Source organism: Rhipicephalus microplus, chromosome 8, assembly GCF_043290135.1.
Source record: "Rhipicephalus microplus isolate Deutch F79 chromosome 8, USDA_Rmic, whole genome shotgun sequence".
NCBI lineage: Eukaryota > Metazoa > Arthropoda > Arachnida > Ixodida > Ixodidae > Rhipicephalus > Rhipicephalus microplus.
In genome coordinates, this window is record NC_134707.1 from 26,518,528 (window position 1) to 26,532,390 (window position 13,863).

Below are 13,863 nucleotides of genomic sequence, written 5' to 3' on the forward strand. Positions count from 1 at the left end.
TAAAAAAACTTGCGTGGCAGTACGTTTTTAGAACAGATGTCTTTCCTTCAGGGTAGTTACACAGTTTGGTATTTGCGATTAGCACAGCGGACTTTTTGTAACTTTTTGATTAGCAGCGGACTTTTTTTTTTTGGTGGAGGAAAATGTAAGTATGCTGTTGCATTGCGTAGTGCGTCTTTTTTGTGAGTAGTATTTGCTAACCGGTGCTCCTACCAATTTATTTCGGTAATATAAGTTTGCGCCAGTCTCGTCAGCAGCTTAGCCTAACAGGTTTCCTTGAAATTTGGATGCGGGTAAACATTTACGCTAAAGCGCTTTCATGAACAATTTTCAAGTGTGTGAGCAATAGTTCAAGCATAAATATTTAGGAACCAATACAAAATATACTGATATAAGAACCAGCAGTGAAGTGAAAGTGCCCACGGGAGCTACACGGTTTAATATAGACCCGGTTTAATATAGAATTTTTTCCCAGGCCCTAAGTTATATCAGCGACTATGCAGCACTGCGAGAGGGGCCAGAGCAAAAGAGGAAATGCCGCTCCTTGTGTGCGTTGCGACAGATTTTTCTGAAACGATAAATTTTGTTCCCTCTTGCAATAGTAATTACCCTAATATCGCACTGAATAACATACTTGTGGTAGCAGCACACACTCTCCTCTATATAACTTCGTGTCGATGAAGACAGATGTTCCAAACAGTACAAATAAGACTGCAGACATTTCGCAAATGAGTAGGAACAGTTTCTCTGTTACCTAATTTATTTTGTCACTTTGTGGGACCATAAAGTTTGCTCTTATAGATCAACCATCAGTTTTTTAGCGCACAGTCTTTGACATTTTTGTAAAAGAAATGTCCAACAGATAAAAATCTCCAAACGCTTTCAAGCGTAATCCATTCTTTAAACCAGAACAGTTCTTCGACGGAAAAGACAGAATAACGCCGTTAAGCATGTAAAACACGCCGTGCACGCTTTCTCTTTTAACGAAGGATGATGGTGGCAATGAATTCACAGCCTTCCGTACGCGCACTCACTCGGGCAAAACGAGTAATGTGACGGCTGCAGTGAACAAGCCTGAAAATATTCTTCCAAGTGGCATTACGCCTGTTCCCACGGAGCAGAGGAAGAATCGACATTCCTTGAGATGTCCCTCCGGTACAGCGGTGCAGAAGGGGCAAAATAAAAAAAAAAATAGAGAAGGTGAGCAGATATTTGTTGAAGCCATCAAGCGTGCGGTTATCTCTGCTAGACGCGGAATGGGGCAGTTTATCTTGTGGCGTGTATCTGCTATCGGGATTGTCGATTCATTGCCAGTGCAGCAAGCAATGCCACGTGTTCGAAATAACACTGCCCCTTCTCCTTTCAGGCAAGCCCACCTGACTAATGCTGCTATTGTATTTGAAAGCAAAATACTTCTTGCGAGCCCTTACTGGAGACTCTCCAGACTGGAGACTACTTACTGGATACTCTCCTTCTACTCCAGCCCTTTCCTGCGCTCACCCATCGCCTAGCCTTCGCGTGTGCTTCGCGGTCATGGGGAAAGGGAGCCCGTCATGTAGTGCCTCACGACGGGAATTTTATAAGGTAACTTTTTTTCTCTCAGCTTTGTGGGGCGGCGTTTTACATTTCTCGTGATCACAATGTTGGCGGTCATGCCAGCTCTGTAAGTGATACGGTCTTTTCAGATAGCCTGTCGCGGTTCGTGGTGCTATGTGGGTAACCAATGGGGACGCGTCATGGTGCCATCGTTCCGCCCTTAGTCTCAAACGATTACTGTGCTCAGTACCTAATGATTCATAGGTAGGAGGTTTCCCATTACCTCGAATTCGTATGGTGAAGGTGACAGTTTTCCGCGATGATATTGCATTGTACTTGAAGAATGAGGACAGGCTGCCTGCCCCAAAGCCTACGTGTTTCTACTGAGTATAGAAATATTTCAGGAGCAGCGATATTATTTTTTCATGAAAATGATGGTATTGATTTATTGATTAATTGGATACCTGCTCAAGTCCTTTCTCTCCGTCTTCGAAAAAAGTGACTGTTTTCCCATTTTTGGGCTTGATTATACTTGCTAAGGAATATCAGCCTTCGTGTGGGTTTCAATATTCGAAGATGTAAAATAACGAGTCCTGAAAGCGCAACAGTACAATTTGCCTGTGTTCAAAAACAGTACCTACCAGAGATTTCATTTTGCGGCCGTGAATGGCATGTTTCTCATGTTGTAAAACAATTCTAAAGAGGAAGGCACGCCTGCTCTTCTTAGGATACTTGTTCTTTAGTGCAATGCTAGTGACGGTGAACATAAAAATACAAGGGCAGGTGCTGGTGTGGCTCAGGGAGTGGGCAAGTGCCACGTTCTTGCACCCTTGGCTAATGCAAATGACTGTAGTTAGTCTCGTTAATGTTGGTTCAGTAAGGACGATATCGCGAAGTAGCGCATATTATAAAAATTAAAATCATGCCTTGAAATCGAAATGAAAAACGAACAGAGGCTTCCAGCTAACGTACTTGTATTGTTCTATTGAGTTGTTTATGATACCGAAGGAGTTGCAGTTGCGATTTCATTAGTTTCACACAGCTGAGGGCTACTGAACACTGGTGCAAGCTGCAACAACAAAAAAAGCAGGTAAGAAGTTCAATGCGCTCTACATAACTGTCCAGCCAATCAGATATATGACGTCTGATAGAGAACTTTCAAGGAGTCACAATTGCAGGAAGTGCCACCCCCACCGGCACCACCTGCAGCGTCGACAAGCCTGTCTGAAGGACTTCCTGCAGTTTGTTCAGCCTATGTCCGCTCATACATCGGAGATTCAAGAATGACGCGGGTCGTCAACAAAAGACACAGTTCTTTTAAACACTTCGTTTCTAACCTTTATGTTAAGCTTGCTTCTGGGCACTTTGCAGCTCTTGCTTCTTCATCGTTCTACACTGTTATTATGACCGCTATTCTTCGTCAGCCTGCTCGTTATCGGACACAACTTTTTTCGGAGCAGGTCATAAGCGGAGCCGCGCTCAACTGCAGTTGTTCGACTGTAAGAGTTCCACAGGTGTATGGCGTAGCTGTCGGTCGCGGCCCGCAGCACCGACGCCGTGTGGTTTCTTCGGAATGCTTTCTGCCACTCCATGTAGTTGATGGGGTAGAAGGCGGTGCCCGGTAGCACAGTGATCCCGGAGCACTCGACGAGGGGCACCTTGCCCAGAAGGTTCCTCGGGCAGAACCAGGACAGCACGCGCTCGAGGAGCCGGGGTCCGTTGTGGGCCCATTTGTGAGACCTGCGACAGCAGGTCCGCCATTATCACTATTTCCATTGTCGGCTACATTGCCATCTCCTGCATCTTCAGCAAGCCCATTTATCCAGAACATAGTGAGAAGGGTCCATTAACACCCTTACTTGTTCAAGCTCTCAGCATGCTAAGCTTGTGAATAAGTTTTTAGCTTTATTGTGTGGGGTCGGCAACCTATTGAGATGCAGGGCCAAGCTGCGTGAAGCTGAGACAGCGAGGGGCCACACGGAAACTTCAGGGTGGTTGCGGGTGTGGCGGCTGCTCAGACAACGCATAAAGGTTAAAGGAATTGACACTAACTTGTCAATCTAGATTGGAACTCAAGATTATTTCTAGCACGCATGTCACAAAGTTGCTATAAAGCAGATGTTACAAGCCAAAACTCTCTTTTCATGTCAGAACTGCTCTGTCGGTCTTCCGTAAGAAGTGGCCAGAGAAAGGAGGCGAGGAGCTATGACTCTGTGCCGGGGACCGCAGGTGGCCGATCCCTGATCTATAGTCATCTGCTGCCATCGACTGTAGCTTCAATCAGGCATGCGTGGTGTTCCCCTTGAGGGGGCTGAAAGTTCGTCCCAGACTAACAAACCAAGGTTTTCTTGATTCAGACAAACGTATCCCCAGCACGCATTCTTGTCCGTGAGGCATCTATCACTCCGCGAGCTGGCCAGCAGACTTGCCTCGCTGGTCCCTACGTGGGTCTGGGCCAGGTGCGCGACCCAGTCGCGTTCCACAGCACAAAAACAAAGTTGTTTTTCTTCCTTCCCTAAGTACTGCGATCACTTCGTGTCCCCTAACTTTATTCCGGTCGTTCTCTTTTCAATGACTACCCACGTCTTTCACAATTTGAGTTTAAAATATTTGTAGGACTTCAATTTTTACCAGTAGGGAAGCATAGCTTATATGGATTTGCCAAATGCTTTATCGTGTCTGCCCAAGATTATTACGCTAATATTTTGAAAGATATTGAGAAAGGTCAGAATCCTTCCATCATGGTGTATGAAAAAATGGGCCAATTTTGCACTCTATACGCGGTGAATATCGCGTTTAATTTGTAGGGCTCTTGTTCAATCATAATTTCTGGCAGTGAAATTCTGTCGGAGTGGCAGTTAAGCGTCCATAGTATTTGCATGTCTCCTCTGTGTGCCCCATTTAAAAGATTTCGGTAGCTAAACAGGAGCCCGAAATTTCAAGAGCTTCTAGCCTGAGTAAAACCACAAGTATAGTTTTTGCGGTAATATGTATAGCTGATAAACTTAGTAGGTAACCTGCAGGTTGAAAGTTAGTAAAAAAAGACTTTGAAAGAACGTTGTTGTAGTTTCATTTATTCTTTACGTCCCCAGTGAGCTATTCTTGTTTGCCACCATGTTTTTTACATGTTATGTTGTCTCGCGACTTCGCAGCACAATACTATCGAGGTTACTGTAATCAAAGACAGCCCTTACTACAACTAGGTATTTTAACCATCAATTACGTAGTCACAACTAGATTTCACAGTATAGTCGAACCCTATTTCCTATAGGTGTACCTTTTAACTGTGCCTCAGCACTGTACCTAACACAGGAGCGTATGCAATTTCATCATATTATTATCACATGGGGTTAACGTTCCAAAACCACCATATGAATATGATAGACACTGTAGTGGTTCGCTCCGGAAATTTCCACCACCTGGGAATATTTTATGTGCCCCCAAATCTGAGCGCATGGGCCTACGGAATTTTCGCATCCATAAAAATTGCAGCCGCCGCAGCATATTCAATTTGAAATGTTACCTAATTTTAAGTCACCCCCATTTAAAGACGTCAAAGTACGTAAGAATTTCTCGCAAGCTAAAAGATAAGATATGTAAAGAAGGACTCTGGAAGCAGGCAGTAAAAAAAAAAGTGCAGCGTACGATGATTTATAAAAAGCCTCAATCTTGAAAGAAGAAAATAATAAATTGTGTGACACATTCAAGAAATACTCGGGCATGTTACTGAACCGACTTATGGATTATGAAGAAAAGTGTCAAGTTGGGTGCTCGAACTTACTTATACGTCCTACTGAATTCTTCGAGACAGCGCAGGAGAAAGGGATGACCCCTGTCGAAGACCAACACACTGTTGCCAACATCAGGAAAGAGCTCTCGGGAGACGACATTTCTCAGTTCATCGAAGTTCTTGAGGGTTAGAACATCCATGTCAGCATAGACGCCCCCATATTTCCACAGTACGAGCAATCTCAAGGCATCGCTCAAGTGGTTGACCCGAAATGGACTGTGGTTCCAGTCATCTTTTATATACCAGTGCACAAGGACGCTGTCCTTGACCATTGAGTTGAGGTCGATCTTTAGCAGCTGGAAGTTTGGCAGCTGTTGCAAGTTCCTCAGAGGCCTGTGCAAACAAGATGGTATTGGTGTAGATGTTCGAGCAGATTTATTATTCATTGATGGATGACACGCTGCAGCCGTTAAAGACATTTACAACCGTTCAGTACATGTGAGAGTAGATTCTACCAATAGTGGCGTAGCTAGGCTGTGGAATACCAGACCCATGCCCCCCTCCATTCCCATGAATCATTTTTCGCCATGACATAAGAAAAGGAAGAGGAAGAGCCTAGAAACTGTGGCACACACTCACGCTGGAGCATTCTATGGCCAATCTCCAGAGTGGGTGTGTGTACTACAGTTTCCAGGCTCCTCCTCTCCTTTTTCTATCTAGGTCATGGCGACATATTGTTTCTGGGGAGGAATGGGAGGCATGGGCCCGCATAAGAGGCCCGCCCTTCATTCAGATTAAGGATCCCCCCCCCCCCCCCCCCTCCAAAAAAATCTTTCTGCCTATGCCCACGATCCCAGCGTAAGTGTATTGGCCAGAAATTACATTGGGAGAACCCATCAATATTTTCGTAGTTTTAGTTGTTTTTCTGTATAGAGCAAAGCTCATGTAAAATTTCGTTGAGCCCGCCAATGTGAACAAAAATTCTCATCACCATGAGCCGGTATGTGCACTCTTTCTTCTCTTCTTCATTTTATGCTTTTTTTCCACAACACGTGCGCCTATTTGTCTGGCGTGAGATACAATAACTGTGATGAATAAATTGAGTAGTAAGAAATAGAAATTACACTTAGGAAGAAAAAGAAAGCGATAGGTAAAAACAAACAAATAATCAGAGAAAAACAATAGAAAGGCATAGAAAAACTACATAGAGAGAAAAAGAGATGTTTCACTTTATGAGTACTGGTTTCTATATGAGCCAGGCAGTTACGTCAGCTAAGGGTGCGTCCGTTTGACCGGAGAGGGACATGCGATGCTCAAACTCATCTGGTGCCAAGCCCAGCCCTGCAACGGCTCCGCTGTTGAAACTATTTGTGGGTTCCTTCAACGGAGTCAGCATACTCGGGCGTAAAAGTTCGTGCGGGATCGCGTAGTTTCAGTTAGCCCTCACGCGTGGCTAGTTACCTACAATCCCGCATGTCCAGTATGGTGAGGAGCCAGACAGTGTAGTAGGGATGCCGAAGAGCTGCGGATTCGATGGAGCACGCCGCCCGTTCGTCGATGCACGATGCACCGGCGGTCTCGAGGAAGAATACGTTTTTCGTGGAATCGTTCAGGTTGACATGTCGCTCGATGTCTTTTCGCTGATCTTGCTCACCTGCAAGCGGTGCAGAATTGCAACATGATGGCGCTTGTGCAGCGCTGAAGAAAACGACTAAAAAGAAATAAAGCAGAAGATCCGGAAGATGGTCTGAAGCACGGAAGTGTCCAGCCATCTGAAGAGCCCATTGTCATTGTGCTGCATTTATCCGGCCCCTCGCATAAATGTTTCGGGAATTTATAAAGTTTTTTGCCTGAATATCTACCTAATTTGTTTTCGTTGGTGTCCAGTTATCGCGAAAATTGGAAACAATCGCATTTCCGGCAATGAACTTGCGAACGTTATGGCTTTGTTATCAACTAAAGATCGTTTATATTTGCTTGGCTTCGCCTAAACGCCTTTCGTCTAGGTCTTTATACGCCCGTACGAGTTGTAATAGAAGCCTTCTACTTCTTTAGAAAAGTGGATGGTAGCTTTAATGAACCGCCAAACTTGCTTTTCAACACAGGGTTATACTTTTTTTTACTCCTGGTTTTCAACCGCACTTTTCGGTGTACGTTACCACGCGTTATTAACATATTTGCACCGCGCAAGACTACGAGTAGTTACGACGTAACTACAGAAGAAGAGACAAGCTCTTTCTGAAAGAGACAAGCTCTTTCTGTAGTCTTGCGCTGTGCAAATATGTTGATTCCTAATCATCAACTAGCCCAAGCATCTGTCTTATCACGTGTTAGTGACTATAGTCTGGTTTCGTTCTTTCCATTTCACATTAGGTCAAGTTGAAACTATAGTGCATTAGAATATGATAGTACACTATAGTTGAAACTCAGTATATGTTCCCGCATCTTTGTTCTTTTTATTTTCGATAGCATTGACCCGACCCCATCACAAACTCTAACGAACTAGCTGAATTTTGAATCCTTCTGTAGTACTTGCTCCTTGCTCACAAATGTTGGCACATAGGCCTACGGGGCAAGAAGACAGGAGCTATAAGCCGCAACACTAAGCCGGAATAAAGTCAAACCAGCCTTACAAATTGGGCTCTGAGATAATTATGGAACTCCTCTTCTGGCGTGCAGTCAGCCTGGAAAGTGCATAGACCACCAGACCCATTTAAAAAGTTATAGAAAAAATAAACTTTGCACTTATTTGGCATACATCATGGGATTTACAAGTTTCCGGCCTGCCTTCAAACACTACGTGTGCTGGACAGTTCACCTGAGTGTAGTCACAAGTTGCGGGGAAATCAAACATTTTCTTGTACCTAGTGCTCTCAAATACATTGAAGCCAATTGTGCATCGCTAAGAAAGCCCCCCCCCCCCCCCCCCTTCTCTAAGGACGCCGTCTTCGCGCTCCGCTGCATAACAGTATGTCATTTGCGGCTCTCAAGCAGCAAAAAAAAAAAAAACTTTGTCCGATTTAGTTTTTTCGTTTGTATTTACCAAAAAAAAAAAGAAAAGAAAATCACCAGTCCACATCTGCAGCCAAACTCGAATGTGAAGAACTACCTAAAAGACGGAAATTAGTTCGATATATTTCACCATTCAACGTCAAGCTTATAAAGAAATGCGTATTATGAATGTCCGTTTCTATGCACGTTGGCTCCACAACACTGATTCACGATCATGAATTGATGGCAGCTCCCGCTAAAACGTGGGCAGCTTCTTTTTTTTCCTATGTTCTTACTTTTGTGTGGTTTGTAGAGTGCTGAAGGGGGACTGGAGGGTAAGTTGTAGGAAAGAATATGCAGTGTCAATACAGCCCTACTAACCACATCACTCATTGATATGGGCATCCGCGAAAGTCATTTCCTGAGGAGAAGGTGATTCTCGAGATATTTCGCACTGTCCGATGCAGCTGTAAGTTTTAACGTTAAAGCATTTTCATTTTCGTTAAGAGCTCGATATAAAGGATAATTTCATTCCGCATTCGATATAGTTGGGTTTCATCCTACTAGCCGGGCATAGTTCAGAGATATTTTTATGTTTTCTCAAGAGGTCACGAAAGCACAATTAAACAGTTAGTGGACGAGACAAATGCGCATTACCATTTATAATTTTAGAAGTTTATTGCATGAACACGCTTAATTACAATATCTTACCCAAGCATCGCTGTTGTGAACCACCAGAAGCCCCAGAGAGGAGTGCGCGGGGATCGTAGCCAAGATGTCTTGCACTGACTGGACCAATTGAGAAGCTCTTCGTCAGACAAGCTTTCCTTCGTGATAAGCAACAATTCCCACCAGAAAGAAAAAAATCATATGGTCTCCAACTCACTAGAATCTCTGTACAAGGAAGGCTTGTTCAGCAATGGTATTGATGACAATTAGAAGGCTTTCTAGTCGCGTGTATCTCTAAACTATTTTAGAGAGTACGGCAGTCTGCGATGTCTGATCCACGACTAGATGGGGATGACATGTGTGAGCTTACAAAAGTTCTACTAATGTATCAAACAGCTTTCCTAATTTGCACCACAAAAATAAAATACCTCCCACGGGATTTCGAGAAACCTGTCCGTATTGTTCAGACATACGAACACTCAGTCAAATAACGTGGGAGAGCACCATGAAGTCCACACACATTCACATCCCACACATTACTAAGCAATAGCACATGTTACACAAACAGTGGAAGGCATGGCTTGCAGAAGAGAACAATCGGAGCCACATAGCTTTGCTAATCTGATCAGGCCCAGCAAGCTACTCATTACAGAGTAGATAGAAGTTGATAGACACTCAAAGAACGTAGATAAACGCTCAAAGTGCCGGTCGTACGCAAAAATAAACGCTTCGTTTTTAATAAAGCTGCGGAATATCACAAGGTAGGTGTATGCTAAGAAGGTGCCTCTGCACCTTGCTTTAGTACGGACATGTGGCTGCAGATCACGAGCGCAAAAGGTGCCTATAGCTTTAGTATAGCAAACAACTGTATCGATTGCGACGAAGAGATCAATGTGACGGTTCGCAGTGACGAAGGCCAACAGCCACATGCTTCTCATGTCATGTCGCGCGTTGACAGAATGCAGGCCGTGCGTTTGATACACAGGACTGAGAAGACTGCCCGTTTGGAATGCCAGTGCTTGCTTCCTCCTAGTAGCATCGCCGAAAGGCTGAGTCATATCTCTAAGCCGATTAAGCGAGAGTGAAATGCTGACGTGGGAGTCAGACGCACCAAGCTTGGAGCAGCGAACAGTAGAAAAACAATAGAAAGGAAACCACGGAACGAACTGTACTCATAACCACGCAAAAAGAACAAAAGACAGCAGGAGAAAGCAGGAAAACACACAAAAATAAAGAAGCACAAAAAATCAGATAAACATCAACATACAAGACAGGCGCAGGCGACTGAGTTATTTGCAATGCATACAGGTTTCTTTTGGGGTGGAACTTGGTCTTGGATAATTTTTATCGCGTGTTTTTACGAAATCAGGCCAGATACGACATAAAACTTTAATAAACGGTTAGGGTCATCAAAATGTAAAGCAGTGCAACTTACGTGTGATCGTTAGTAGTACAAAGAAAACCAACGTGATGAGGGCTGCTAAGTCGGAGCTTCGGTGGTGCTGACAGATGGAAACCGGCCCCTGCTCGAGATCGTCAACCCAGAAAGCGTACAGCGGCATGACGTTTACAGGTGAGGAAAACAATTGAATTTCTATTGATCTCACATCCTCATATGTATGGAAGTAATGCCTTCATAGGCATTATGTTATTACATAAAAATAAATTTAAAAGGTCTCAATCATAGCAAATGCGATTCTGTAAATGAGCATAGAGCTGATGAAGTCGAGGGATCGAAATAATGCTTGGGCTGTCGTACGGAGCCTTGTCCACCACGAATGAACATAACAGGAACAGCAAGAAGTTTTGTGTGACTTAGCACATAAAGCAAGGTACTCTCGAATATTGAATCGCGATTTCTGTCCTTGCAGCTCATAATTTCTGTCACTGTCTGGATATTGCCTCGCACATTCCTTATTTTCACTCTTATTACTTTTGGCTTTCGCCAACAGAGCCTTGCGGCAATGCTCAGCGCAAGCTGCGCGTCATTGTTCTAGAGTGTTCGTGATTATCGTAGATTGTTATGTGAAGATTCTGTGCAAAACGCGAAAACTTGAAATTATTCCAGAGCTTGCGCGGCGACCAGTGGTAAGACTGGAACATTCTATGGCACCTGTATAAACGCCGCCTGAAATATTCTACGGCACATGTATAAACGCCGACGCGCTTCACCGCTTGTCAGTTGATCGATGGCCTACGCTCTGTTCGCCGCTGTCAGTGCCAGTGCGGACCACTGCAATAGGAGTTTTTGTTGACCGGCCGAAAATTCAGCCAAATAAACCGTTTCATCTCCTGTATACAGTCTGCTCCCTTCTTCGACGTCAAGACCCCATGACAATATGAAGAGACCCAAGATGAAACGTTGATATTTGATCTCTTTCACTTGAAATGATGCATCTGCTGTCCCAGACGCTCTGGAAACCCGTGGAGCCAGCATGTTCAGAAAGGGTGCTGCACCTCGCGTCGGTGCAAGTTGTTTGGTAGGCTAGTAATTAGCGGCATTTTCAGCCCGAAAACACCGATATGATTATGAGAGACATCGTAATGAAAGGCTGATTTCATGGTGCTGATTAACATGAACCTGAATTTATTTGAGAAGCCTTAATGTTATTGACTTCGTAGAAATTCGGTCGCCGCTGTCGGAATTTGATCCCGTAACCTTCGTGTAAGCAGTGAAGCAGCTGAGTCACTATACCACCTTGGCGGGTTCACCAGATAGCTTGAGGCGCGTGACGTACATTACGTCAGGTAAAAAGTTATAGTACAGGCAGCGCGTTCATGGGGAGCTCAGAACTGAGATAACGATACCTAATGACGCTTTACCGCGAGATAGTTTCCGTGACTATGGCATAAAAACTGAAAAGCACCTTACCATGACGTCAGAGCTGGCGATGTCATATCCCGGCAATCTTGAATGTAAGGTAAACAATATTTCCTCCCACGTTTCCCAGTTAAATTGGCACCGGCATCAGCAAGAAACCATCAAGCATCGGAAAGTATTGTCGCTGCTCGACGCAGAGTTTACGCTTGTCACGATCCTCTGGAGCAACGCTTTGCTCCTGCAAAACTAAACTCCGAGAAGTACGTGCACAAGTGACAGTGAAGCCTGCACTTTGCGAAGCTGTAACACCCACACTTTCGTTACTCTCACTCTCCTCGCCCCGTTCTTTGTTTCTTCACAACGGAGTGCCGCTGACACTTGATTCGTGGAGGCTGAAAGGTGTTTGTTAAAAAGTGTAAAAACTTTCGGCGCAAGCATAAGAAAAACACAAAAAACAAAGCTAATCCAGTGGTGATGACAAACAAGTAAACTGAACAGATTCAGAAAGCAGTGCGTAGGAAATAAACAACCTATAAGCAAAAAGGAACACACGCAAAAGCACCACAGAACGGGACCTATAGTGAGGACAAAAATGAGAGAAACGGCGACAATTAGGCGCAAAGGCGTGGCGAACATAGCCACGCCGGACACTCCCAGAAAACGTGCTCGGCGTGCATGGGGTGCGCTATAGTGAGCGGTTGACATGGGGGTGTGGAAGTCCCATTCGCGAGGCCTTTGTGCAACAACTGCAACCGGAATCGGACTCACCGTCACGCCTGTCTACTTCACAATGGCGGGTGCGCATCCCGTGACGAGGCACGGCCAGCAGTTTTTCCGCTGCTTGCACGCGACGCACCTTTTGTTTCGACTTTACCACGCTATATCTGTAGGGCGCGCGCGCGCGTGCTAAAGGTGACTCGCATACTAGGCATACTTCACTCATTTGCGAATTATCCAAGCGACCCAACAAACCTCTGGTCTCATTTGGAGGTTCGTTGTCACAGATGACATGAACTATATAAATTTCGTTCACTGTTGAGCGTTCCAAACTATTTTGGGAACCAACCGCTTTGACCTTCTTTCTATAAGTGGTTTACCTATGCTTGTAAATCCAGTAGCTAAAGTTTGTGGTACACGAAGTGTCAGAACAAGACAGATTGTCGCTTTGTCTAGGAACTTGACATTCAAAGAAGTGTTGCCGTAGCTGGCATTGCGAACAGGGGTTGTGATGCTCGACTGCTGATTCAGAGGCTGCGTGTTCGATTCCTGCCGTGGCAGTGCTATAGTGGAATAGTAGATGCACCTCTTCTGTGCGATGTCAGCTCACGCTGAAGAAATCACATGGTCGAAAATTCCGGAGTGCTCTACCATAGCACCTGCCATAGTCATATCGCTGTTTTGGGGTGTAAAACCCTAAATATTATTATTATAAGATGTAGTTGGCATTGCGACATAATGTCTCAACAAACCTGACGTTCTTCTAGGCCTTATTGGGGAGTGGGGTCACGTATACAACAAAGATGATAACAATTTTCTCGCAATGTTCAGAGGTACATGTCCTCCTAGAAATAAGTCCATTTGGTATCCGATGGGGAGGTTTGATTATATTGTGACGAAGCGGGATCGACGAGTACACAAAGCACCTCGAACAAATACGCTTTATCGCTCACAGGACAAAGACTGCAACGTCTTCTTCGTCTCTGCTCTCGGCCAAGGATACTCGCGCTGTTTCGTTGTCACCGCCACTGGCACATACGCGCGTCAATATATGTACAAACAACCGCAAACGTGTGCGGGACATAAACGTTCAATTAGGATATCATCATCATAACCAGCTTGACTACACCCGCTGCAGGACAAAGGCCTATCCCATGTTTGTCCAGTTAACTTGGTCCTGTGCTTGCTGCTGCCGCTTTATACGGCCACGCATCTGCCCAGATAACTTTCTGTATCCCCTTCACCCTCTTGCCTTCTCTTGGAATACAGTCCGCGATCCTTAATGACCAGTGGTCATCTTGCCTTCACGCTACGTGCCCTGCCCATCGTTTCTTTTTCTTTTTCTTGATTTAGACTATGATGTTTTTAACACCCGTTTGTTCCTTGATACACTCTGCTC

The 13,863-nt window shown here is 44.7% G+C and overlaps 1 protein-coding gene across 4 annotated transcripts; it reads right to left on the reverse strand.

The window, feature by feature from the left end:
* Nucleotides 1-720: 720 nt before the first annotated feature.
* LOC119164302 (lactosylceramide 4-alpha-galactosyltransferase) lies at nt 721-12,440 on the reverse strand. Of its 4 annotated transcripts, none has more exons than XM_037416464.2 (6): nt 11,799-12,439; nt 10,362-10,452; nt 8,969-9,046; nt 6,728-6,920; nt 5,318-5,659; nt 721-3,276 (listed from the first exon to the last, which is right to left on the reverse strand). In XM_037416464.2, exons 1-6 carry the CDS (start codon nt 11,799-11,801, stop codon nt 2,919-2,921), a joined length of 1,065 nt encoding a protein of 354 aa, XP_037272361.2. In that variant the 5' UTR covers nt 11,802-12,439; the 3' UTR covers nt 721-2,918. The 4 variants fall into 4 exon arrangements, with proteins under 4 accessions (XP_037272361.2, XP_037272362.2, XP_075727472.1 ...); XM_037416465.2 differs by having other exon boundaries at nt 10,362-10,449; nt 11,799-12,438; XM_075871357.1 differs by lacking the exon at nt 8,969-9,046 and having other exon boundaries at nt 11,799-12,440.
* Between the last annotated feature and the right edge of the window lie 1,423 nt (nt 12,441-13,863).